We start from the raw sequence: 25667 nt of genomic DNA, 5'->3' as shown, positions 1-25667 counted from the left end.
ATTATGTGAATCCAAAAATCAAACAAAAAGTGCTCAGGGGTAGCTTAAATAATGTGTCGATGCTCTTTGGGTAAGGGATTTATCAGAATAAACTGCAAAAGTAAGTCCAATGCACTCAAAAACTGTCGAAATAATATTAAAAAGTCTTTATTGACATGGCTATTCATTAAAACTGCTCCTACGTGTGTCAGCAAACACTTGCACTTGAGAAATGTGTTGTATTGCACGTTTTGTAAAAAAATAAATGATGAAGAAGAAGAGAAGAGAATCCTGTCCAGGAGACTTGGAACAAGCAGAACTCCATTATTGAGACGTGTTGGTTAATCTGCAGTCAAACAGCGTCTTTAAGAAGTCCATTTGTTCGCAGTAGCTTACTGGCGGTCTGCAGTCTGCGAGTTTGATCTGTCTGTGTTGTGTTCTTAGGAGGAGGGGAGATGCCTAAACAAAGCATGCAAATTCAGTTTTGGAGTCAGCAGGGTAAATTGCCTTTTCAGACCTGATCTCATCAGCATGTTAGTCTGCAGAGTGGATGAAAACAGTGTGCAAATGATGTTCTAGAGACAGAAACCGTGTGACCAGTTGACCGACTTGAGAGGACCATAGACACAGCCGTGCTGTGAAACTGACAATTTGCATTAATTTGGAGACAGTCAGGGCTCAGAAAGTCTGTCAAACCCTAAAAACAACTTTTCAGTTATAAATAGATAATATAAATTTATATTCACACACTCATGTTTTTTGCATTTTTTTCATTAACAGTTTTTTCCCTCTCTCAATGCTGCATGAATAATGATTGTCGAGTTGACCTTGTGTTCAATATATTATTTCAGTATTGTTTAGATTAGGGGTGTCCAAACTCAGTCCTGGAGGGCCGGTGTCCTGGATAATTTAGCTGCAACCCTAATCAAACTCCTGAACCAGCTAATCAAGCTTTAGATGTACTAGAAACTTGCTGGCTGGTGTGTTGAAGCAAGTTGGAGCTAAACTCAGCAGGGCACCGGCCCTCCAGGACTGAGTTTGGTCACCCTTGGTTTAGATATTCTAATGATTCATGAGTGTTCAAAAGAAACTCCAGACGCACCTGATCTCCCTTACACTGATAAAGGAAAGCGTTTGCTGACACACGTGTACAGTTTTAAGGAATAGTCATGTCAATAAAGGCTTTTAATATTTTTGTCACATTTTTAGAGTACCTTGGACTTACTTTTGCCGTTTATACTGAAATTATGTGTTTGAGTAAAACATCAGCTTAATTTGTTTTGTTAAAATTCTTCAAATTGTTCATAGTGTTTTTTTTTTTCTTGTTCGATCACACTTTTTACACCAGATAAATAAGATCCAGTCCCAGATGCCAGATCTTGTCAGGAAATGTCAGTTTCTCCAGGTATTTGGACAAGTTAGCAGAGTTTCCAATACCCAAATCTGTTAACCAGTATTTAACTGAATTAATAATCTATCATTATAGGAGTTGACTGAGAAAGCTAGAGAGGAGCAGAAGTAGGAGACAAGGTCATGATGATAAAGAGCAGTTTATTGAAGAATCTTAGATAAATCCAACAATTGTTTTACACCACAAGCAACAGCAATGGAAAACTTCACAACATTGTCCAGATTTCGCAGTGATTGGTTGCAGCTGGAAGGTCATCCGCTGTGCAAAAAAAAAAGGCTGGATAAGTTGGCGGTTCATTCAACAGTGGTGACCTCAGATTAATAAAGGGACTAAGCCGAAGGAAAATGAATGAACATTGTGCAAAGACAATACAGACCTTGAAATGGAGACATTCTCTTATTTCTTCCTCAAGAAAACACGTGTTGCTTGAATCCACAGTCATAAGATTACAGCAATATGGAAAAATTAAATAGGAAAATATTAATAATAAAATAATAAAACATAATAAAATTGATTAATTCATTTTCTTTTTGGCTTAGTCCCTTTACCAATATGGGGTCGCCACAGCGGAATGATTTGCCAACTTATCTAGCATATGTTTTATGCAGCGGATGCCCTTATAGCTGCAACCCATTATTGAGAAACAGTCATACTCACTCATATACACATACACTACGGACAATTTAGCTTACCCAATTCACCTACAGCACATGTCTTTGGACTGTGGGGGAAACTGGAGCACCTGGAGGAAACCCACGCCAACACGGGAAGAACATGCAAATTCCACACAGAAACGCCAACTGACCCAGCCGAGGCTCGAACCAGCAACCTCTTTGCTATAAGGCAAAAATTACAAATAATAATCAAATCATGTATCTGTGGAATTATTTTGGGAGTATCATAACTAAAGCCTTAATATGTAAAACAAAAAATAATATCTTTTTAACTTTTACTTAATGTTTAAAGTGCAAAACCAATTAGATTCAAAAGCAAGTCTCTTATATAATATCTCTACTAAAAGACAGAAAATATTACTTTACAAACTATATTGCAAATAAATTATATAAATATTTTCACATTAGTCAATAATATTACAGTAATTAATTTAAAAACTGAATAAATGTAGATTTACACACATTTCCTCAAGTAAATAAACAGAATTATGATCGGCTAAAAATCTGCGGAAAATCTGTGGAATTCTGCGCCCGCAGATTCTGTGTGGGCCTACTAATAATCAATAAAATATGATAATTATATAAACAACACATGATTAAATAAAATAATTAAATGAAGAATAAATGAATGTAAACAAATAAAACCCAAAACAAATGAATAGTTGCTTTTCCTGAAGCAACACATAAGTTTGCTACAAGGATTCTCAGATAGTTAGATTCTTCATCCTCTCGAAATATCAAAAAGAAGCCATAAATTCATGTCTATGCTCATTTTAGACAATACAATATTTTGTCGATGTTTTTTTTTTTTTTGTAGTTTTGAACCTGTGCTTAATAATTCCAGCACATTCAGGGGGAAAACGTTTTCACATGGTTTCTTAATCTTAATACCAAACGCTTTACATTAAAGGATGTAAAAAATATATCCTTTATGATCTTCTTCTTTTTTATTTATTTATTTTTATTGAATGCTTGAAAAACAATAACAACAAATGTCATGAATCAAACAACATTCCAGGGGTTAGTCCAAGATAAGTGCCCTTCAAAGTCCCTCATCAAAGTCCTTGTTCGTATTGCTTTTAAGTTGGTTCATCCCTCAATACACTAAAATACATTTTCATTTCAATTTTAAATTTAGGGAAAAAATGTTTACACTTACAAAACTTGCTCTTGTGAATATAAAATTTGTCCAACAAAAAAAACAAGGTTCATGAAATAAGTCTTATTTTCCTTTTCACATTTATGGAAACCAAAGATAACATTCTTATATGTAAAATCAAAATCTGCCTTCACATAAACTTTTATCAAATCAAGAACATCACATCAAAATGCAATTAAATGAGGGAAATTACAAAATAATCCTTTACCATCTTCCCAAATATGAAATAAACGTCAAATGTCGTAAGCAGCTCGACCTTTTACACGACAATGAAATCAAAACAAATGGTCGTAGAGTTTGTTCACACCGGAAGTAGCCTGTGATTTGTTGCCTGCTCGGTGATCACGTGACACGCGCTCTCCCCAGAGAACACTTCCGGTAACGTTTCCTGTGTTTGTAAACTGAAGAAAAAAAATTATCCGACAAGAAAATATTGGGCTACAATAAAAGACGAAGAGTAAGGTAAAACAACTACTCTCTCCCCCCCAGCAGTGCTTTTACTAAACCTATAAGCTCATTTAAGAACACACTCACGGGTTAAATAGCTCTCAATGTGGAGTTTAATAGACGACGAACTCACGCCCTGTTGTGATGTGGATGAATGGAGGAGTTTACGTTAGTATCATGTTTACACTTCAGACTCAAGAACTACGAATTTATCTAAGATATTAACATTATGAATGTCTAATTACACGAACTTTATTGCTTTAAACACGTTTAGCCTTGATCCAAGTGCCTCAGACCCAAATAACGCCACCATGTTTCATTTCTTAGTATAAATGTTTCCATATATGGCTGTGCTATGCGATTCAGCGCGCGGTGTCATTATTATATGCGATTCAGTCATACATTTTTATTTTTAATTAGTATTTTTAGAGTCAATTACTGCTCACACTCATAACAGTGTACATTTTTTAAAATACATATTTATAATGGCGACACGGTGGCTCAGTGGTTAAGTTAGCACTGTTGCCTCGCAGCAAGAAGGTCGCTGGTTCAAGTCTTGGCTTGGTCAGTTGGCATTTCTGTGTGGAGTTTGCATGTTCTTCCCGTGTTAGCGTGGGTTTCCTCCGGGTGCTCCGTTTTCCCCCACAGTCCAAAGACCTGCGCTATAGGTGAATTGGATGAACTAAATTGGCCGTAGTGTGAATTGACCTGTGTAAACGTGAGAATAAATGGATGTTTCCCAGCTGGATGAGCATCTGCTGTGTAAAATGAATGCTGGATAAGTTGGCGGTTCATTCCGCTGTGGCGACCCCTCATGAATAAATGGAATAAGCTGAAAGAAAATGTATGAATGGATATTTGTAATGCTAAAGTATTGTACTTTAAAGTTATTTGAAAGCAAATGGGTTTATGGAAGGACATTTGTACATAAATGTTACATTTAAATAACAATAGTGGATATATTTCATTTATTAGTTATGAATTTCACTGCTAAGAGGAGATAAAGGTAAAACTTTATTTTTATTAACAATGCTGGAACAATAACAGAAAGGCATTAATACTCTAAAATTACGCAAAAGACTGAGATAAGTCAATTTACATTCACAATCTTTCCATCCTCATGAATAATTATAATAAATCAACATGTATAAACAAATAAAATATCTGAAATTAGCAAATAAAATAAATGATTAAGAAAAATGCATAGCAGGGTTGAAGTTATCAAAATATGAAACTAAAATCTTCTAGTGATGAATATAAATATCTTGCTTTTTGGCTTTTCATCTCTCTCAATGTCTTTAAATATATCACAAATTCTTTTTTTAAAAACCGATAGTCTTAGGGGAATTTTGAAAAATGCACATTTATGAATATAAAATGTTAATAATAACAACAAATTATTTATTATTTAAGATATCTTTTTATCCTGAAGTATTAAGCTAAACTTAATGATTTCACCTTTAAAAAGATAAGTCTTACAGATATTTTCTGTTGCATTCAAACTAATAGTTTGTCCCAAAATGTTTGCACCAAATTGCATTGAAAAACAAGTGTTCAATTGTTTCAATATCTAAATTACAAAACTGGCATAAATTTAAGTCACCAATATTTAATTTTAAAGGTAATACTTTAAATACAAGAACATTAAAAACTGGTTCAAACCTGCAAAATATCCAGATACTTTTTTTCCCCACAGGAAACAATAACAAATGTTTTATTGATTGTAGCTATATGACGGTATCAAAATATCTTAATGCGATAATTGATAAAAGGGGACAGTCAACCAAAAAAAATATAATTCTGTCTCAATTTCCTTTCTCAATTGTTTCAAACCATTATAAGTGTTTTTCTTCAGTTGAACACAATAGAAGATATTTTGAAGAAAGCTGGAAACCTGTAACTATTGACTTCCATAGTATTCATATCGTAGTATTTATAGCAAAGATGCCCAAAGTAGGGTTTGCGGGCCAAAGTTGGCCCATTGTAATCTTTGATTTGGCCTACCATCCCATCTTAGAAGAGAGTGAGAATGATAGAGAGGGTTGGTGTGTTTTATCACTGAGCTAAAAAATGCTAATTAAAATTAAATGCTTTAATTAAATGTAAGTGAATTAGATTATTTTCAATGTAAACACTGTCACTCGACGGACAGAGGACTATGCAGAAGACATCAGTGAGCAAATCAAGGCAAAAACTAGCGCAACTCTATTCTGTTATAAATGAGATTTGTTTTGTAGTAAGTTCATTATAAAATGTAAAATAAAAAAGACTACTGTATTAGTTAACATAAAGCAATGTTTTCTAGTTATCTTAATTTTCTTGATTAAATTAGCAAATTATCCATTTCAAACATATTTACAGCGGGCCCACTAGCCTCAATCAAGTTTTGTTTTTAGCCCTTTATACGAAAAAGTTTGAGCACCCCTGATCTATAGTTTTCCTACTATGTTAGTCAATGCTTACAGGCTTTCGACTTTTTTCAAAATATGTTTTCAGCAGAAGGAAGAAACTCATAAAGGTTTGGAAACACTTGAAGAACAGTAAATAGTGAGTAAATTGTCATTTTTGGTGAACCATTGCTTTAAGCTTGATCACAAAATACAGTATTATCACAATATTTACATACGTTACACAAAGGGCTTAGTTTCAAATCCTATTTTATCATAAATCAAAATAAACAAGTGTTTTAAACATTGAAATAGCAAAGTATTATAAGTACAGTAGGAAAGACTTTATTTAGTATTCGTTAGTGAAAATATCACTATTTTTGTTACAGAAATTATGTTGTTAGTTTAAAAAACTGAACTTTATTAGTTATCAGCTCGATTAATTAAAATGGCTATGACTTTTGATTTTTAAGAGCTAAATCTGTGTTCTTGTACCATACATAGTACAACGGTTTTAATATATTGACTAATGTGGCACAAAATATGATATTCATTGTAATAATTTCTGGGTCTGGTTAATGTTAGCTTTAATATGCACACATATAATGTGGTTTATAATAAGCACTCAAATTTAGAGACAGTTTGCTTTAATGCCCATAATTACAGCCCACTTGCATAGACATGGTTGAGTTGGTCTTATAAAGTTTGCTGTCTGTGTTTGTGTTAGATTGCTTTCTGTTTGCCGTGCGATAAGACTGATGCAATTTTATTTTCTTTCTCCTGGAATTAATTTCACCTTCAGGACCTCGTTGGTTGCCAGATCCCCCAACAAACCAAACAGTCACGCTGTGTTAATGTCAAATTGATCATTTCTTCATTTATCCATCTTCCGTGCCTCATTTGTGAATTATAATCATCTTCATCTTAGTGAGTTAGTCGGGCTAATGCTGTGGAATAAGCAGAAAAGGGGTGGTTAAAATAAATCATTTTTTTTTTTGTAGATATATTCCAGTAAATCCCAAAATCTGATCATCCAAATCCAAAATCAACAGGGCGTAAATACTCGGATGTATTTCTACACTTTAAGTTTTGACAGAACCTTTGAGAATCCTGGTTGGGTTTTGAATCGGTTTGTTTCCAGATGTCATTTAGGGACTCTTGACGCCTGGAAATGAAGCCCGAACTCTTATGGCTTTAAAACATGGGCCTATACGCCTACATAAACAAAGGCTTGGCGATGCCGGCATGGAAAATGTCTGATTGTAGCGAATAAAAGCAGTGATTTGTCCACAGATGACAGGTTCTGTTAGTGGTGGGCTGGATGTGTGGCAGCGTCAGACAGAGATGGATGTTACCCTGGCTTTCTGTTTCTAGGCTCGGGCCCCTGATGATTGGGGCTTGTGTGGTCTCTAAACATTGTCCCAGCCCAGAGCCCCAACACACACACACACACACTCTCAGCACTGAGATGTCACACCATTCCAACAGCACAGTGCGAGATCACATGAAATGGGTCAGTGTGTTTTGTTTTTTATTTTACTCTCTTCTTCATTTGCATTTTCTTCACATTTGTTTGAGAAAGAAGGTGTATGCTTTGTTTTTGCTTGATTTTTTTTTGTGTGTGTGTTAACTGTTTGAAATTCACTTTTACAGTCTGGAGTCTCTCTGTGACGCATAATGGCCACTGATTTTGTGCTAATCATGGGATGGACCACACAAAAATTATGCCAAGAACATATTTACATTTTGTAGAAAATAATCTCTTTTGGGATGTATTGTTATTTTTATTGGAATTATGAAATGCAGTTTTGTACATTAGAGTATTTTTTTTTAGCTATTTTAGGTGATAGATTTTTAATACTGCAATAAACAGAAATATTTTTGTACCAATGTATTGAGAATCAACTCAACATTATTCAGAAAAATGTGAATTTAGGGGGAAATTGTGAAAATAGAAATTCAGAAATAGTCTATATTATCAGAAAGAAAATAGTGTAAAAATATTAATATTTATTAAAAAAATATGAATATACTATAAATAAATGTGAGATTACATGCTAATTTCATCCTTGCCATGAAAAAAATTAAGTTTTCTCCAAATTATCGAAACCATTTTTTTTTGTGTAAGCGAGTATTTTACAGTACTTTAAAATTACTCAAAAATATCTCTGTCATTGTTTTCAAATTATTATATTTGATTTACTGAATTCACACAAGTGCTAAATTCACATCACTCACATTCATAACAGAGATTTTTGTCAAATAAAATAAAAGAAATCATTTTTGTTCTATAGTAAGCCGACTTCTATCTTTTTAATTAGCATTATTTCTTTTGGGTTGTGCAGTTTAATTCACAGAATTTCTACAATGTTATTGCAATGTTATTACTTTCTTGTAAACTATAAACTTCCATACGTTTTTGGACACATCCATAATGCATGTTTATTTTCCTCATTTAAAAAATAAAACATGTTTACAGATTAATATTTTTCTGATCCCTTAACTTATTGATCAGTTGTTTTAGAAAATATAAACAGATGTTTCAATATAATCTTAACATATACTTTCTATGTGAGTTTATGTTTTGAGATCTTCCTGCAAATGTCATGTCCATAATGCTAGATTTGCTTATACATAAATTTTATATTTCTGCAAAACCCTTTGCTGTACAATAGTAATGAATCACTTTTGTAAATAATTGAAATAAAAAAACAGCAATGAGGCATATATATATATATAATAATATATAATATATATATATATATATATATATATATATATATTAATGTTTGAATTCTCCTAATTAAACACTATTACTCATAATAATAATAGAGCAACATATCCCTTTACTTGATCTTTCATTTATACAAAAACTATTTACAGAAGGGGGAGTAGACATAATATTAATAAATAGACATGAAACTTAAGGGTTTATAACAGAAACTCATTAGGTTGAATAGGAGTTTTACTTAATCCATTTGGACCAAAAGCCAACAAATACTGTATATATATATTTTAATTATTAATTTTCTCTGTAATAAATCTAATTTTAACAATGTTAAACTTGTCATTAAAAAACTAAACGTTTATGTTAAAAAAAAAGTGTAAACAACTAGTTTTCTTGTTTTGACACATGAAAATATGTGGCTAGAAAATAACTACATTTGTTTTTTGTGGCCTAACTGGGCCATTATCAAAAATCTTTAGTGTTTAGCCATGTATAAGTCTTAAATTTAATTTATACTGGTCTTAAAAGAGTATTAAAAAGTCTTAAATTTGACTTGATGAAACCTGCAGAAACCCAGATTAATATCAATGCCAATAATAATGCTAATATGATGAAATTAAAGTCATATAAATACCATATATACAGTGCTCAACATATATAAGTACACCCCCCACAAATCCCTCATTTAGGTTAATAGTTTCTACAGGAAGGTTTACAATATTATATTTGTGAATAAAAATTAGATTAGTCAGTGCTGAAGCCAAATCTAGAGCTTATGTAACAACATCATTTTCAAAATGGGGTGTACTTTATTATGCTGAGCACTGTTTATATATGTGTGTGTATGAAGTATTGTTAATGGTTGTATTATGAAAATAATAATAAAGAAATATACTAATAAAAAATCACTCCACTATACTGGTCCCATTTGGTTTGTTTTCAAATTTCTTGCTTGGTAAACTGTAGCAGCATACCACTTGAGTGACAGGGGCACTGTTACTGTATTCTTCATGGATGTGTGTGTTTGTGTTTGTGTTTGTGCTCAGGCTGGGTTGCTGGGCTGTGAAGCAGTGCTGTCCAGCATGGCACTCATGCAGGCCGGCTCAATGCCCAGCCATAGGAAGATGAGAGAAAGCAACCACAACCAGGACACACACAGCCAACACACACACATGGTGCTGCCCTCTGGAGTCAGCTGTCCACCACTGGTAAGAGAAAAAGCAAACGCATTCTGAAAGCAACTCATAATGGTTTGGAATGAAGTTTTGGGTGAACTCTTCATTTAAATCGTCCTTGCAATCCTGTGGCTGATGCTAAGGTCATGGGTTCAGATTATGGAGAATGCTGATCAAAAATATATGTAAGAGCAATGTCAAGTTGCTAGACTTTAGTTATTATAGGTTATAAGGGTACTGGAGATGCTATCAGTGTGTAGAGATCAGGACAAAATTATTCAGGGTATATACAGGATTCAGAGAGGGAAATTTAATACATTTTAAGACCTTTTTAAAAACTATAAATACATCTTAAAACTCATCGCCTCTTTAGGTTTCAACTGTTAACATTGGCAATATTTTAACTTGCAGTATATTTACCAAATACTGATTGTAAGAAACTAAAACATTATTCATTTGCTGAAAAAAATGCAAATCCAGCAGGGGTGCCCTTAGAAATAACGGTGTTGCTTTGGTCGTTTTGTCAAATCTAGCAGGATTTTATCGATTTCATAAACTTTGTAGCATCCCACTATTCGCAGATTAACTGCTAGCATACAACTATACATTTTATAATCAAACATTATGCAATATTTAAAACCTTGCAACTCAGCATTTAAGACTTTTTAATGCTTTTTAAGGGTCTTGAATTTCTTTAAATAATTTAACAACTTTTATTACGTTTTAAGACCCTGCGAACACCTTGATATTAGCCCTTTTGTGTGAAATTTTTATTGTTCTTTAACTATTTCCCAGGTAATGTTTAACAGCTTTTTTTTTAAATAGTATTTTCTATTATGTTTTTCTTCTGGAAAAAGTGTCTTCATGTTTTGCTGGAATAAATAATATAAAAAACTGCTAAAGTCAATAATAATAGCCATTTAGGAAATATTTTTTTTATTAAAATATTATATATTGTGTTCATGGCAAAGTCAAAAGTAATTACTTATTTGAAATTAGTTCATAAAAATGTAATAAGACTAAATGTCTCTCCTTTAAACAGCACTTTGACAAATATTAGAAAAATAAAGAAAATTTCACAGCAAAACTAAACATTTTCTTTTCAATCATGAAGTAAAATGATTGCTCTATTTCTGTTTATATTCTGTTTATATTATATGTTATATTCTGTTAATATTTCAAACACGAATGTTATCATTTACTGCATTTATTTGTAGAAAATGACAGTAGATGTGTATAAAATATTATGTTTTCAAATGTAAATATAGAAAAAAACATGTACAAAAGCTCGTTTTCTTTTAGTGTTTAAGTTCTGAAATGTTCCTTTAGCTTAGTACCTTTATTCATCAGAGGTCGCCACAGCAGAATGAACCACCAACTTATCCAGCATATGTTTTACACAGCGGATGCCCTTCCAGCTGCTACCCAGTACTGGAAAACACCCATATACTCCCATATTCACACACATACACCACTGCCAATTTAGCGTATTCAATTCACCTAGGGCACATATCTTTGAACTGTGGGGGAAACCGGAGCACCCGGAGGAAACCCACGCGAACACGGGGAGAAGATGCAAACTCGACACAGAAATGCCAACTGGCCTAACCGGGACTTGAACTAGCGACCTCCTTGCTGTGAGGCGATTGTGTCACCCTTATTTATTCATATTGACCTTATAAATATTCTTATTTGAAACTTTGAAGGCACAATGTCAGTATTTTCTAAAACTGAAGCTGACAACTCAAATTTTTTGGCGCCGATTGCAGCTCTCAAGATCTGAGACTTTAGCTTTTAGCCACTCATTGTCCTTCTGGAGCCTCGATCACGTAGCATCGAGTTGATCGAGCTGTTGACAAATCTCTGTAGTGCTGAACTTGAGATTACTGAAGCGAAGATCGTGATCAGTCATCCTTTCGAAAGATGTTTTGAAAGTCTTCTGCAATCAAGGCTCTAAAATCGTCATATAACACACTTATCTTGGATAACGCAATGCTAGCACCCGGCGAAATAGAGCCTACTCTTTCTCTATCGGCTTATCTGCCTTTTCCTTTTGACATTTCAAAAGAAAATGAAGTCACAGAACAGTAGATAAACAGATAAAGTCAGGTACCAACAAAAGCACAGAGGTTAAAAGACGAAACTGAAATTGATCCCTAAAATTGATCTTAAACACAAATGTTACTCCGAACACATATCTATTAATGGCAAATCAGGTAAATCAATAATAAGTTTGAAGTGGTCTCCAGAGCTGTTTTAATGATCCTGACTATTTCAACATGGATAATCATAATACTAAAACATGTTTCTGAAATAATAATTCACTGTAGGGATGACCAGTCTGTCAGATGAAGAATAGCTGGAGTCAGAGATTCAAATAAATAAATGAAGTTTACTGAAGATAGTTTGCAGTTTCATCAGCAGAAGTCAGCGTCAACATTCGCAATGAGTTCCTAGGCCACTCTGACTTACAGAACAGCATTGCAGCAATTATACTCTTTACACACGTCCAGAAAAGGTGGGATCCAGGTAAACAGTTCTCATTGGTTACAGCAAAAATAGACAATTCTAAATGTGCGCGTCAATGAAGTTTTGTATCCTGCTCCAGATAAGGATGGCCTAAATGTGTGCATCAAGGAAGAATTGTATCTAACTCCAGATATGGATGGCGGCATGGTTCTTGGGGGTCAGGCCCTAAGCTATTAAGAGCTGATCTCGGACCTGTAAAAAGCTAAACCATGAACGCAGTAGACACGAGACAATCTGTTGTGGAAACTCAAGGTTGTTTTTTTGTGCATTCAGCTGTCTTATCAAACTGGTTCCAGACTGGTTTCATCAACATTCGGCTACAATATCCTCACTACACACAATGTCTATCTAAAACAAAAAGGAAATACTTTAAAAAGAATTAACAACCAAAACAGCTATATTACTATAGACTAGAGGTCACCAATCTCGGTCCAGGAGGACCGGTGTCCCTGCAGGGTTTAGCTCCAACTTGCCTCAACACACCTGCCAGGATGTTTTAAGTATACCTAGTAAGACCTTGATTAGCTTGTTCAGGTGTGTTTGATTGGGGTTGGAGGTAAAATCTGCAGGACACCGGCCCTCCAGGAACAAGTTTGGTGACCACTGCTATAGACAATATCATGACAAATAGAAACATGTGTTTTCCCCCTCCTCAGCATCAGTAATTCCATTCAGGGAGAGAGAGAGAGAGAGGTCTCCATGACCTATGACGTGGTTTTTGTGTGTCCCCTGAAAACAAAGTTAAAATAGACAGGCAAAGACAGGAGCAAGGACACTGAACATTCCTACATAAAGCAGTGTGTTACTTATTCATTGTTTCAAATCAATTTCAAAGTTAAATACTCATTCAAATAATCAGATAATTATATTTAATAAAAATAATGAGGAACAGGATGATGAGTAAAGGATAATCATTAATGCATGCTAAGACGGATTGGAAGGTATAAATCCAAATCCTTCATCACCATATTAGAATGGATCACTAATGTGTATAGTGAAAATGTGAACATTTAGCATTGCCATTACAGCCTATTATAAATGAGTATTACATTAAACAATTATTCATATAGAAATAATGTTTTCTCATCATTACGGTATTATTTATCAAATAATTGCAATCTTGGTGAGCATAAGAATTATAATTTGGGTGTGTATTAAAATTCTAGAGACAGGAATAGTTTTTATAGAAATACTTCTGAAACAGATTAAAGCTAGGAAAACACTTTAGTTTAAGGAAAAATTCACACTATTAACTACTGCCTTATTACCGACCTATTATTAAGATATTAACTGTTTATTATAAGGCTGCACAATATATCGATTCAGCATTGATATCACAATGTGTGCGTCCGCAATCGTCACATCAGGATATGCAATGTTGCGTTTGTATGATAATTGATCAGCACCACAGTCCAGAGTGCATGAGATTTGTAGAGTTACAATACTGCAAAGTTTCACCAAAACAAAGTGAAAGTTTATCGACTGCATGTTTAAAAGGCATTCAGGCCCAAAAAAAGAACAAGATTTGGAACTTTAATATGCAGTAATTTGACTGAATTATTAATAAAATTAAGTTTATTGTCATGGCAATTTCAAATAAATACTGATCTAATCTAGAGACAAAGTCTTACAAGGTTTACTTCCAAAAAGATTTTATTCTTTATAAAGAAAAGGTCTGACAGTCATACAGGAACAGCGGTTGCTGCAGAGTGCCACCCACAGGCTAGCCAGATACCAGGTTTTATTTTCTTTCCTGTGCTTCAAGGCCCACTTCGTCACAGTTGACACCCAGTTCTCTTTATAGCAGTGGTTCATAAACTGTGGTACCTGTACCACTAGTGGTACATGGGCTTCCTTCTAGTGGTACATGGAGGAATCAAATATGTCCTATGTACCTGCTACATATATTTAAAAAATTATCAAAAATGATTTATATATCAATGTGATGACATATAGGCTATACTTAAGCGGTTCAAGCAACATCTCCAGGTTTGGATGAATAGGCTACTATATGTTAATACTTTACATTTAAGTACAGCAGTTTTTTTTTTTTTTACTTTTTAAGAGCAGTAGCCTACCATTTTTAACTTTTAAAAGCACATTTCAATTGAAACGTTGATGTTTAGTTTGTTTGTTTGTTTGTTTTTCACATACAATTTAAGTCATAATTATTCGTCCTTTTTTGAAGTTGTTTGTCTTTTTTAAATATTTCCCAAGTGATGTTTAACAGAGCAAGGACATTTTCACAGTATGTCTGATAATATTTTGAAATTTGTTGAAAAAAATCTTCTCTCCGTTAAACAGAAATTGGTGAAAAATAAACAGGAGGGCTAATAATTCAGGGGGCTAATAATTCTGACTTCAACTGTATATGCACAGTACAGTATTAATGTTCAAAGTATTTATAATGTATAAAGTGGCAGACAATAATAAATATTCTTAATAATAGGAATTAATCTGCCACATTTTGGAACTGTACAGAGCTGTAGCTTCTTTACTGGGCCTACTACACTAATGTATTTCAATACTGCTCATTATGGTGGTACTTGCAGAGACAATTTTTTTCTGAGGTGGTACTTGGTGAATTTAAAAGCAGATGACCACCTTCTGCATGACCCTTCTTGTAATATTTGTTTTGTATCATCTTTAGGAAGACATATTTTTCCTTATATAGGATGTTTCTAGTAAATAAGAGTTTATAGAAATCAATGGTTTAGTAACAATTCAAATAATTTTTTTTACCACAATTATACTGTTCTTTTACATTAAATAATTACATTTTTGTACCTGAATACTGCTTGACTTTCCAGAAAAGCAGAAATCTGTTTGTTTTTATTTTTTTCTTTGTCCTACTGTATTTATTTTGCTTTCAATTTGTTTATTATTGTTCATCCACGATTCACTCCCCTACAAAATCACCACCATCAGTCTAAATTCAAGAATTCTTTCCAAAATGGGTAAGAAACCACCTTGTGAACTTGTATTTATATCACAAAATATTGCAGAAAAACAAAATATTGCAATGTCTAATTGTTTTAATATAGTGCAAACCTAGTTTATTAGCATTTATAATGTATGATCTGGGCGTCACGGTAGCGCAGTGGGTAGCACTCACAGCAAGAAGGTCGCTGGTTTGAGCCCCGGCTGGGTCAGTTGGCATTTCTGTGTGGAGTTTGCATGTTCTCCGTGTTGGTGTGGGTTTCCTCCAGGTGATCCGGTGTGTCTAAACGCATGCAGTATAGGTGAATTGAATAAACTAAACTGCACGTAATGTATGTGAATGCAAGAGTGTATGGGTGTTTTCCAGTGTTGGGTTGCAGCTGAAAGGGCATCCGCTGCGTAAAGCATATGCTGGATAAGTTGGTGGTTCATTCTGCTGGGGCGACCACAGATTAATAAAGGGACTAAGCTGAAAAGAAAATGAATAAATGAACAAATTTTTGATCTTAATTCTACATCCCGAATTCCTACCTAATACCTAAACCCAACTACTACATTGCTAACTATTAATAATAAGCAGCTAATTATTAGTTTGTTGAGCTAAAATTCTTGGTCAATGGATTGTTGATAGCATGAAATTGTAAGTTGTAAATTGTGTAACAAACCTAGATTTAGGGTAAACGTTTACATCAGTAACCTTAAAATCTTCCACAATGATCGGCATTCAAACTCTAAATGACTTAAGGGTGTGTTTTCTCAACAGCTCATCCGCAAAGACCGAGAGTTTCACTCGTCCAGGCTTTTGGATGAAAAGGATGTGCAAATCAGCCAGAACGTGCAGCCAAAGAAGAAGAACAGGAAGTCTGGACTTCCCACCAGAATGAGAGAGAAACCCCAGGCATGCATTGAAGTATGTCCTGCATTTCTGCCTGTTTCTCCCATTTGCGTTCGTCTGCTTGTATTCCTACACTAACACAATGCTCTTTTCATGTAGGTGGAGATTCCTGACGATCATGATGATCACTCGCTCGGCTCTCAAGTGCAGAAAAATTTCATATGCGAGCACTGCTATAGTGCTTTCCGCAGTAGTTACCATCTCAAACGTCACATTCTCACTCATACGGGTACGACATTAGACTTGATGCTTATATCAGCTTACTATTCATACATTAAGTTAATGTGTGTTTATGTCTGCTTGTGTGTTTTAGGGGAAAAGCCATTTGGTTGTGATATGTGTGATATGAGGTTTATCCAGCGCTACCACCTGGAGAGACACAAGCGTGTTCACAGCGGTGAGAAGCCTTATCAGTGTGACCGGTGCCAACAGGTGAGATGTAAAAAACGCATGTGCTTTCAGACACAGAGAACTTGTGATTTGCTTAATACATTTATGAACGTACGTCATTGGCGCTATAGACCTGTCTGTTAGCATTTTGAATCAAAATGGGAGCTTAAAGAGATACCCAACAATTTTAATTCTGTCTTAATTCACTCACCCTTGACTCGTTCCAAACCAGTTTGAGTTTTGTTTGTTTGTTCTGTTTAACACAACAGTAGATGTTTTGAAAAATGTTTAACTTTTATAGTAGGAAAAAACGAACACTATGGAAGTCAATGGTTACAGCTTTCCAAAAATCTACTTTTGCATTTAACGAAACAGAAACACTCAAACTGGTTTGTAAAAAGTCAAGGGTGAGTAAATTATGAGAGAATTTATTCGCTTGTCGTGATGTATCGAATACTGTTTCCGGGTCCAAGCCGCTACTTATTTTAGTCATATTTCACATTAAAGTGAAATTGATATGAAATCATGGTGTACACAACAGTCTCTGGACTTGCTGCATGACAGACACTAATATTTAAACAATTTATAAAACAATTAATCATTTTCTGTCCATCTGATATTAAGCATGTATATAAATATTGCAATTGTGATTTTGGAAAGTATTACAACGCTTTGTAAAGGTTTATTTTTACCATTTGTTGATTCTCCCCATACAGTTTAATATAGCGATTAAGCCTCCTTTCCACTGCACGCGACAAGCGACAGACCGGAAGTCATTCATTTACAATAAAGAGTAGTCCGGTAGCTGCATGGAGTTCCGATCATCTCCATATGCGGAAAATTCGGATCTGAATTGAGCTGCGGATTCGTTGAAATATTTGAACTCCTACAACTAGACCGTATGCGACCAGCTGACTGGATGTGATGTATTCCAGTGTTGTTCAAGTAGGTCCGTGTGCGCGAGATGAGAAATAGGACTTTATTTGGTTATTTTTTTTAAATCATAAAAAGTCTATATTAAAAAAAACATTTCTCTTCGTAAATGTAAGTAATAAAGTAATAAAAATATATATTTTTCTGTTGTCTTCACATTCCCTCCAATATTTTTAAAGGTCTGAGTTTCTAGTATTCATTCAACCACGGAGAACTGCTTTTGCACTCCTTTATTTCGGACACTGCGAGAACAGATTCTCTCCCATGCTGCACCTCAGAACTAAAAATTCTGTGCGACTGCCACAAGGGGGCATATTCCGACAATCGTGTCCAAATATTGTGTGCTGTGGAAAGGCGGCTTTAGACCTGGAAGCCGCTTTGTGTGACGTCACACTTAACAAGCGGATTTTTTTGGGTGCACTATTACTTTATCATTATTGAGGCTGCAGCAAATGAGTTTTACCCATTTTACAATGTGATGAATTTTAAAGTAAAACAGCAGATAATATATTCTTTTGTTCACAATGAGTTGATTTGATTGAGAAAATGAGTTATTTTGCATGAATGGAGTAAGGTGGTTGAAGGAGAAGAGTTGAAATAATAAGAAAACATTTCAAAAGTTGAAGTTGAAGACATTATTTTCATTTGGAGATGACATGTATTGATCATTGTTTGCAATATGACCTCAAAAGTTTATTGATTAAATAAACAAGGTAGGTTTTAATTTCACATTAATAGTGTGTTCATCTTATGTGATTTCTGTCATTGAGATATTGGCATATTATTAACAAATCTGTCCTAAAGCATCGTCTTTTATTAATGATTATTTCTGAAAGACTTTCACCATTTGAAATGCATATATTTTTATTAAATACTAATGCATAAAATTGACCCAAACTAAAGGGTCAAGACATTTAAAATGATACTTTGGTAAAAACATGCTGAAAAATGTATCACAGTTTCAGCAAAATAGTACAAAATCCTACTGACCCTTTCTTGAAAAGTTTACATTAATACAAGTAACAAATAATCACAGAATTCACAACTTAAAAAGCATTTAACTTGCATTTATGGGCTTTTGCAAAACACTGGCATTCAAAAAAATCAATTGAAGGCATGTCCGAAAGTCTCATTTCATTAAAACGTGCATCTTCCCTCCTCAAAAATGAGACTAACTCCGTACCCCCTTCTGTCACACAGAACTTTTCCAGAACCGACCGGTTACTGCGGCATCGACGTTTGTGTGCTGTGGGCGTCCCTAAAGAGGAGAACCAGCCGTGCTGTGAGGGACGGTCGTATTCTCAGGACCCGTCCCAGCACGCGGCATCGTGGAGCCCACTGCAGACAAACAACAGCAGGCTGGCGGTGTGACAGTCTGTTCAATTACTCGTAGCAAATACAATGGACTCCAACATGACCCGACCTGGGGTCTGAGCCTATAAACTGTTTAAAGACTCCAGCACTGCCCCAGTGGACTCTTTTTATACCGGCTAGATTCTGGAAAATAGCGTATTTTTTATTTTAGATGGTACTGTGATGAGCGAACGGGTTAGTTGTGCATTCAGTCCAGGCAAATAATGGCATCTGGTAGTTTAGAATTAGTTCATTCTGTAGCTCCTGTGCAGAACTGTAGATTGTCGTGATTATCTCGATGCTCAGCGAACCTTTGCATATAACATCAAATTTGATGAAAGGATAGGTCAATTATGAGAATAGTCCAAAAGGGAAAATTCTGTCATTATTTACTCACCTGATCTCATTTCAAACCTGTTTGAGTTTCTTGCTATTGTTGAATGTTGGAAACCAAATGCCATTGACTATGAAAATCAATGTCAACAACAATGCTGGGTTGTTGCAACCCATTACTTGGTCAAATATAAACTAACATAACTATTAGGTCAATAAGTGCAATTTAAATTCAATTGGGAAAATTGGGTTACAACAATCATTGGCATTTTTCTAAAAGTCCACTTTTGTGTTTTGCAAACAAAATGTGCAACTCGTTAATGGTTGAACCACTTGAGAGTGAGTAAATGGGGAGTATAGTTTTATTTTTGGTTGAACTATTCCTTGAAGGGCAAACCTGGAGTTTCACATGTGATTTGGTCATGCAAATTTGTTCCAAAACAATAGAGAATTCTGCCCTATATATTGCTTTACACAACTTTTGATAATAGATCAACTTTTTTTTTAGCCCCCTCAAATATCACTGAATTTATAGTCACAGCACCTTTACGATATGAATCTGCGAACGACTAAAGTTGTTGCACGTGGCCTTTTTAATCTGAGAAATTAGCTTAGTGACAATAGATACATTGTGAATTTAGTAGTTTTCCCAACGTGCACATGAATCAATTCCTGTTTTATAAGGAGTATATTCTCAATAAAGAAATACTTCACCCTAAAATGAAACCATAGCTCATCATTATGGTGAATATGTGCTGTCAAAGTTTAAACAGCTGATAAATATAATCCACACTGCTCTGATCCATCATTGTGAAGGGGAACGCTACACATTTGTAATAAATAAATGAATCATTAAGATGACTTAAAATGGTTGCTTCTGGGCTGAAATCTAGCTGCTTTTCCACTATCAGGCCGAACGGTTCTGTTTGCTTAACCATACCATTCCTTGCGGATCTGGTCCAATCAGCACTAAAATGCTTTCAAATTCCACTGTAATGATAAAATGGAGCTAGCTTAAATTTAATACAAATGGGTCAGTTGCTGCCTTGGGTAATGAAAGTGTAATGTAAACATGGATATGGACGAAGAGCTGATATTTCTGTTTTTTTGTTTGTTTGTTTTTTTTACTTAAATTTACTTGTTGTTCTTATTGTTAAATAACAGTAAAAAAAAAAAAGTGCTCTTCTGCCTAGCCAGATATGGAGAAACTCCAGTGCAGTTCAGCATGATTATCTAACCATGCCTAAATTTTCAGCCCAAGATTTATAGTCTGCACCAATAATCTGCAAATAGCACTGAGGTGTTCACGGCGACCCGAGTTTAATTCTGGATCGAGGTCCAATAATCTCTACTGTTTTGTCAAAAAAAGGTTAAAAATCCCTAAAAATATTATAAAAAATGTTTGTAATTGTTTCTACATTACTAGGGTTACGTGGAAGCACAACTGAAACCTAACCTGACTGATCATAGGATGGTTTAGTATGATGAGCGGCTTACGAGAGCTCTTAATATGGCTTTCTCTAGTGAAAAAGTTGGCATTTGCATCAGGTTAGAAATATATGAAAGTCCATTTCTAAACGGCAAATTTTAAATTCCATTTTAAGAAAAAGTTAGACATGTCATTCATTGAGGACGCAGAGACTGGGGATGCTGGGGTGGACTCACCTATCACCCAAGCTGAAGTCACTGAGGTTGTTTGCAAGCTCCGCCGTGGCAAAGCAGTGGGGGTGGATGAGATTCACTCCGTGTATCTTAGGTCTCTGAATATTGTGGGGCTGTTTTGGCTGTCAAGTCTCTACAATCACATGGAGGTCTGGGACAGTACTTCTGGATTGGGCAAATGGGCGGTGGTTCCCATTTTTAAGAAGGGGGACCGGAGGGTGTGCTCCAACAATAGGGGGATCACGCTCATCAGCCTCTCTGGGAAAGTCTATGCCAGGATACTGGAGAAGAGGATCAGGCCGATGGTTGAACCTAGTATTCAGGAGTAACAATGCGTTTTTTGTCCAGGCTGTGGTACACTGGACCAGCTCTATACCCTCACCAGGGTGCTCGAGGGTGAATGAAAGTATGCCCAACCAGTCCACATGTGTTTTGTGGGCTTGGGGAAGGCATTCGACTGTATCCCTCGTGGCATTCTGTGGAGTGTGCTCTGGGAGTATGGGGTCAGATGCGCTCTGATAAGGGCTGTCTCGTCCCTGTGTGAACAGAGAAGGAGTTTGGTTCGCATTGCCGGCAATAAGTCAGACTTGTTTCCAGTGCATGTTGAACTCCGCCAGGGCTGCCTTTTGTCATCAGTTCTGTTAATAATCTTTATAGACAGAATTTCAAAGCACAGCCTTGGGTTGGAGGGGGTCCAGTTTGGGTACCACAAGATTTCATTTCTGTTATTAGCAGATGATGTCGTTCTGTTGGCTTCATTGAACATGGACCTTCAGCATGCACTGGGGCGGATTGCTGCCAAGTGTGATGCGGCTGGGATGAGAATCAGCACCTCTAAGTCCGAGGCCATGGTGCTCCACCAGAAAAAGTTGGTTTGCCACCTCCAGGTTGGAGGTAAGTCCTTACCCCAGACAGAGGAGTTTAAGTGTCTTGGGGTTTTGGTTATGAGTGAGGGAATAATGGGACGTGAGATTGACAGGCGGATTGGTGCAGCGGCAGCAGTAATGCAGTTAATGTACCGCCTGTTGTGGTAAAGAAGGAGCTGAGCCGAAAGGCAAACTTCTTGATTTACTGGTCAAAATACGTTCCTACTTTTACCTATGGTCATGAGCTTTGGGTCCAAAAGGACAAGACCTTGGATACAAGTGGCCAAAATGAGTTTCCTTTGCAGGGTGGCAGGATGCACCCTTATAGATAGGGTTAGGAGCTCTGTCACCCGGATGGAGCTAGAGCCACAGCTCCTACACATCGAGAGAAGTATGCTGAGGTGGCTCAGGCATCTGTTGCGGATGCCTCCTGGACGCCTTCCTAGGGAGGTGTTCCAGGCATGGCTGGAGGGACTATGTCTCTCAGCTGGACTGGGAATGCCTCGGGATCCCACCAGGGGAGCTGGAGAAAGTGTCTGGGAGAGGAAAGTCTGGGGTTTTCTCTTAAGACTGCTGCCCCGCGACCCAGCCCAGGAAAAGCGGTTGAGAATGAATGAAAAAGTTAGATAACGTCCCGTATTTTTGAATAATTTTTTTGTTATTGTTTACATTTTGTAACTTTCACTTTTATTTCCTCAGAATTGTGATTATTTATTTCAGTTGCATACTTAAAGGCTTTGTTGCAATTCTGAGTTTATATCTTGGAACTCTGAAACTGAGTTTATATATTCAGTTTTAAGTTTTTATTTAATAGAAATATGCATAAAAAAGTCAAACTGCAAGGTGTAAACATGGAGTTGCTCAAATTAGGGCAGGATTATGAGTTCATATAAAGTTTACATGTCACGGTTCTTGAATTCAATTGAAATATTAAAAGAAATAAAGCCTGACCGGTGAGATATTAAACTTAGTATTGGCAGAAAGCATATAAATGAGCAATTGCAAGATGAACAGTAGGTTTGAAACTCAGAATTGTGGAATATAAACTTGATTTTGTGAATGTTCATAATTAAATGTAAATAAATAAACATAAAATATATATAAAAATCAATATACAAATTTTGGCCCTGTAAGCGCGAACATTTCCAAACACTTCTGAATGTCGGATTTTAATGTAAGAGCTCAACACGCCTGGACTTTTTCACTGGAGTAAAGCATTATTATGGGTTATTGATTTTTCATATTTTGCTGTTAAATGAGCTTAAAATGAAACTCCTAAATCCTAAATTTTCACTTGGCAATGTGTTATATATGGACTGGAGTCACGTGTATTGCAGATTATTGTGATGTTTTTATCAGCCATTTATACTGTCATTCTGATGGCCTCAGGGTGAACACATTTTCAGCAAATAAAACATTTTGGGTGAACTATTCCTTTAAACTCTGTGAGAATGGCTCGTGGCCATTGACAGTTTTACACATGCTTTTTACGGTTTTAGCGGAAACATCTGGAGCGACATCCATCCTCCGTCCACAGGAGAGCTCTTTTTTTTTGTGAGCTACATTATGGTGTCAAGCTTTTGAAGTTGGCCTTTTGGTCAACATGAACTCTGACTTCTCATCGCTATTAGAGTATAACTGACAAATCTGGTCACAGTATGATGTGACTCTTACGGTAAGTCTCTGTTTCTCTTCTGAAGTCACTGGATCGATCAAGCCAAGAATAACAAGGAAAACCTTTTAACAGGTTGTACAGTACAAAGAGAGACAGATGTTTATATATAAAAGGTTAGAGTTTTTTGCAAAAGGTCTTGTTACGTTTCGTACCTCGTAAACCTCGGCCCTTGAACATGGACTTCTGGCACGGTTCGAGCTTGAGTTAATATATTTTTCCCAATGTTTCAGATTATTTAACTAGAAAGCATAGTATTAGAGTGCTACCACTGTCTGACTGTATTTTTTTACCTGTATATTTGCATGATCCTTTTGTTAAACGCATATCATAAAGGTTCTTGTATTGTAAGTAGAAATACACTTTTTTTTTAGTAAGGAATTTGTTCCGTATTTTTTTTTTTTTTTTTACTAATCTTTAACACAATTAATTGTTATCCTGGTAGGACACTATTTAGTAAAGCCCAAACTTAAAATTCATAACAATTATTTAAAAAAACATACAAACAAAAACATGATAAAGCGTACAGGCTTTTTAAATGTATATTTATTTTTACTAATTTCTGGTATCAAAGTAGTAGAGGGTACACCAGCTGTTCCCAACAAGGGGGTCTCGGCCCACAAGGGGCCCCCAGCAAGCTCTGTGGGGAATCGCGTCATATTTAAAAAAAAAATAAAAATTAGCAGTGTACATGTTGCCTCAGTTAATTTTATCCCCTGATTGACCAAAAAACTGACAAATTTGTAATTCGTCCTCCACAAAAAAGACAAATAGTCTTCAGCAGCTACTAGTAATAATGACCCAGGTGAGGAAGCTCCAAACATTTTGGGTTACAGCACTAGCAATACTGGAAACACGAAATACAATAAATACTATGATAGTTACCTGAACTTTGGTTATTCCATATTCTCAAAGCAGAGTCCCTGACCCAGCCACAGTGCATTATCTGCGCCAAAGTTCTTGCTAACAAAGCATGAGGTCGCCCAAATTATAAAGACATTTGGAGATGACTCATCTCTAATACCTCAAGGTGCACCCAATACAAATGTCCTACTGATGTTTTGCTTTTATATTTTTCATTGGGCTATTATTTGTGCATAAACTAAAATCTAGATCAGGGGTGCTCAATCCTGTTCCTGGAGATCTACCTTACTGCAGATTTCAGTTGCTACCCATATCAAACACACCTGCCTGTAATTATCAAGTGGTGTTCAGGTCCTAATTAATTGGTTCAGGTGTGTTTGATATGAGTAGCAACTGAAATCTGCAGGAAGGTAGCTCTCCAGGAACAGGACTGAGCACCCCTGATCTAGATATAGTAATAAACATACCATTTGTTTGAAAAACAAATTTTTTTTGTCATACCTACTGCAAACTAATATGAGCAATAATATCATTAAATGTGGCCCCCTTACAATATTTTAAAGGGGGTCTCAGACAAAAAAAAAGGTTGGGAACCACTGGTTTACACTGTAAAAACAAATCTTTTAGATAACAGACTCCATAATTTGTGATCCACAGGTTTTTTTCCTGCTTATTTACTATAGTCAGTGTTGAGGAAAGTTAATTTGGAAAGTAATGCAGTACAATATTGAGTTACTCCCTCAAAAAGTAACTTGAGTTACTTTTTATGGAAAGTAATGTGTTATGTTACTTTTGTGTTACTTTTTATTACCTGGCTTGTAATGAATCCTGATCTCTTTCAGAAGTTTTTCTTTTTCTTCTTGTTCTTTTTTAAAATAGACTAGCTCAGCAATTAAAACAGTGAATAACCTTCATAAAAAACACAGACATAAAAAAAAATTAATGTAGGATAATGTTATCTTCTGAGAACTTCCTGACCCCAGAGGTCTACATGCCATATATATAGATTGATGAAAGTTTAAAGCAATGTGTTTGCTACTTTTGTACTTTTGGTCTTATTAATAAGTAAATCATTGCCCAGTCAGATAATCCTCTTTTTCTTTTCTTCAATGCTCTCAGAATAATGAGAATTTTCCATTGTCTTCCTTTCTGCCTGTTTCTGCCTTCTCTCATTGTGTGTGGGATTCAGCGTGATTGCAGTTATTTTAATTCAACAATTTATTGTTAAAAGCGAATTGACTAAACTAAAAAGTAACTCAGAAACTGAGAT

At 35.4% G+C, this 25667-nt stretch overlaps 1 protein-coding gene and 1 long non-coding RNA gene across 4 annotated transcripts; one reads left to right on the top strand and one right to left on the bottom strand.

Moving 5' to 3' along the window:
- Nucleotides 1-1512: 1512 nt before the first annotated feature.
- On the bottom strand, nucleotides 1513-2235 carry LOC103909707 (uncharacterized). Its single transcript, XR_011008502.2, has 3 exons — nucleotides 2083-2235; nucleotides 1767-1815; nucleotides 1513-1648 (listed from the first exon to the last, which is right to left on the bottom strand). It is a non-coding gene; the product is annotated as an uncharacterized lncRNA (long non-coding RNA).
- Nucleotides 2236-3594: 1359 nt separating this feature from the next.
- On the top strand, nucleotides 3595-23302 carry znf740b (zinc finger protein 740b). Of its 3 annotated transcripts, none has more exons than XM_005162390.6 (7): nucleotides 3595-3685; nucleotides 7351-7570; nucleotides 9832-9993; nucleotides 16193-16339; nucleotides 16424-16553; nucleotides 16638-16756; nucleotides 18848-23302. In XM_005162390.6, exons 2-7 carry the CDS (start codon nucleotides 7379-7381, stop codon nucleotides 19016-19018), a joined length of 921 nt encoding a protein of 306 aa, XP_005162447.2. In that variant the 5' UTR covers nucleotides 3595-3685; nucleotides 7351-7378; the 3' UTR covers nucleotides 19019-23302.
- Nucleotides 23303-25667: the final 2365 nt, after the last annotated feature.

The sequence above is a fragment of the Danio rerio genome, chromosome 23 (assembly GCF_049306965.1).
Source record: "Danio rerio strain Tuebingen ecotype United States chromosome 23, GRCz12tu, whole genome shotgun sequence".
Taxonomy (NCBI): Eukaryota; Metazoa; Chordata; class Actinopteri; order Cypriniformes; family Danionidae; genus Danio; species Danio rerio.
Note: the sequence above shows the minus strand (reverse complement) of the source record. Positions and strands in the feature narration are given on the sequence as shown.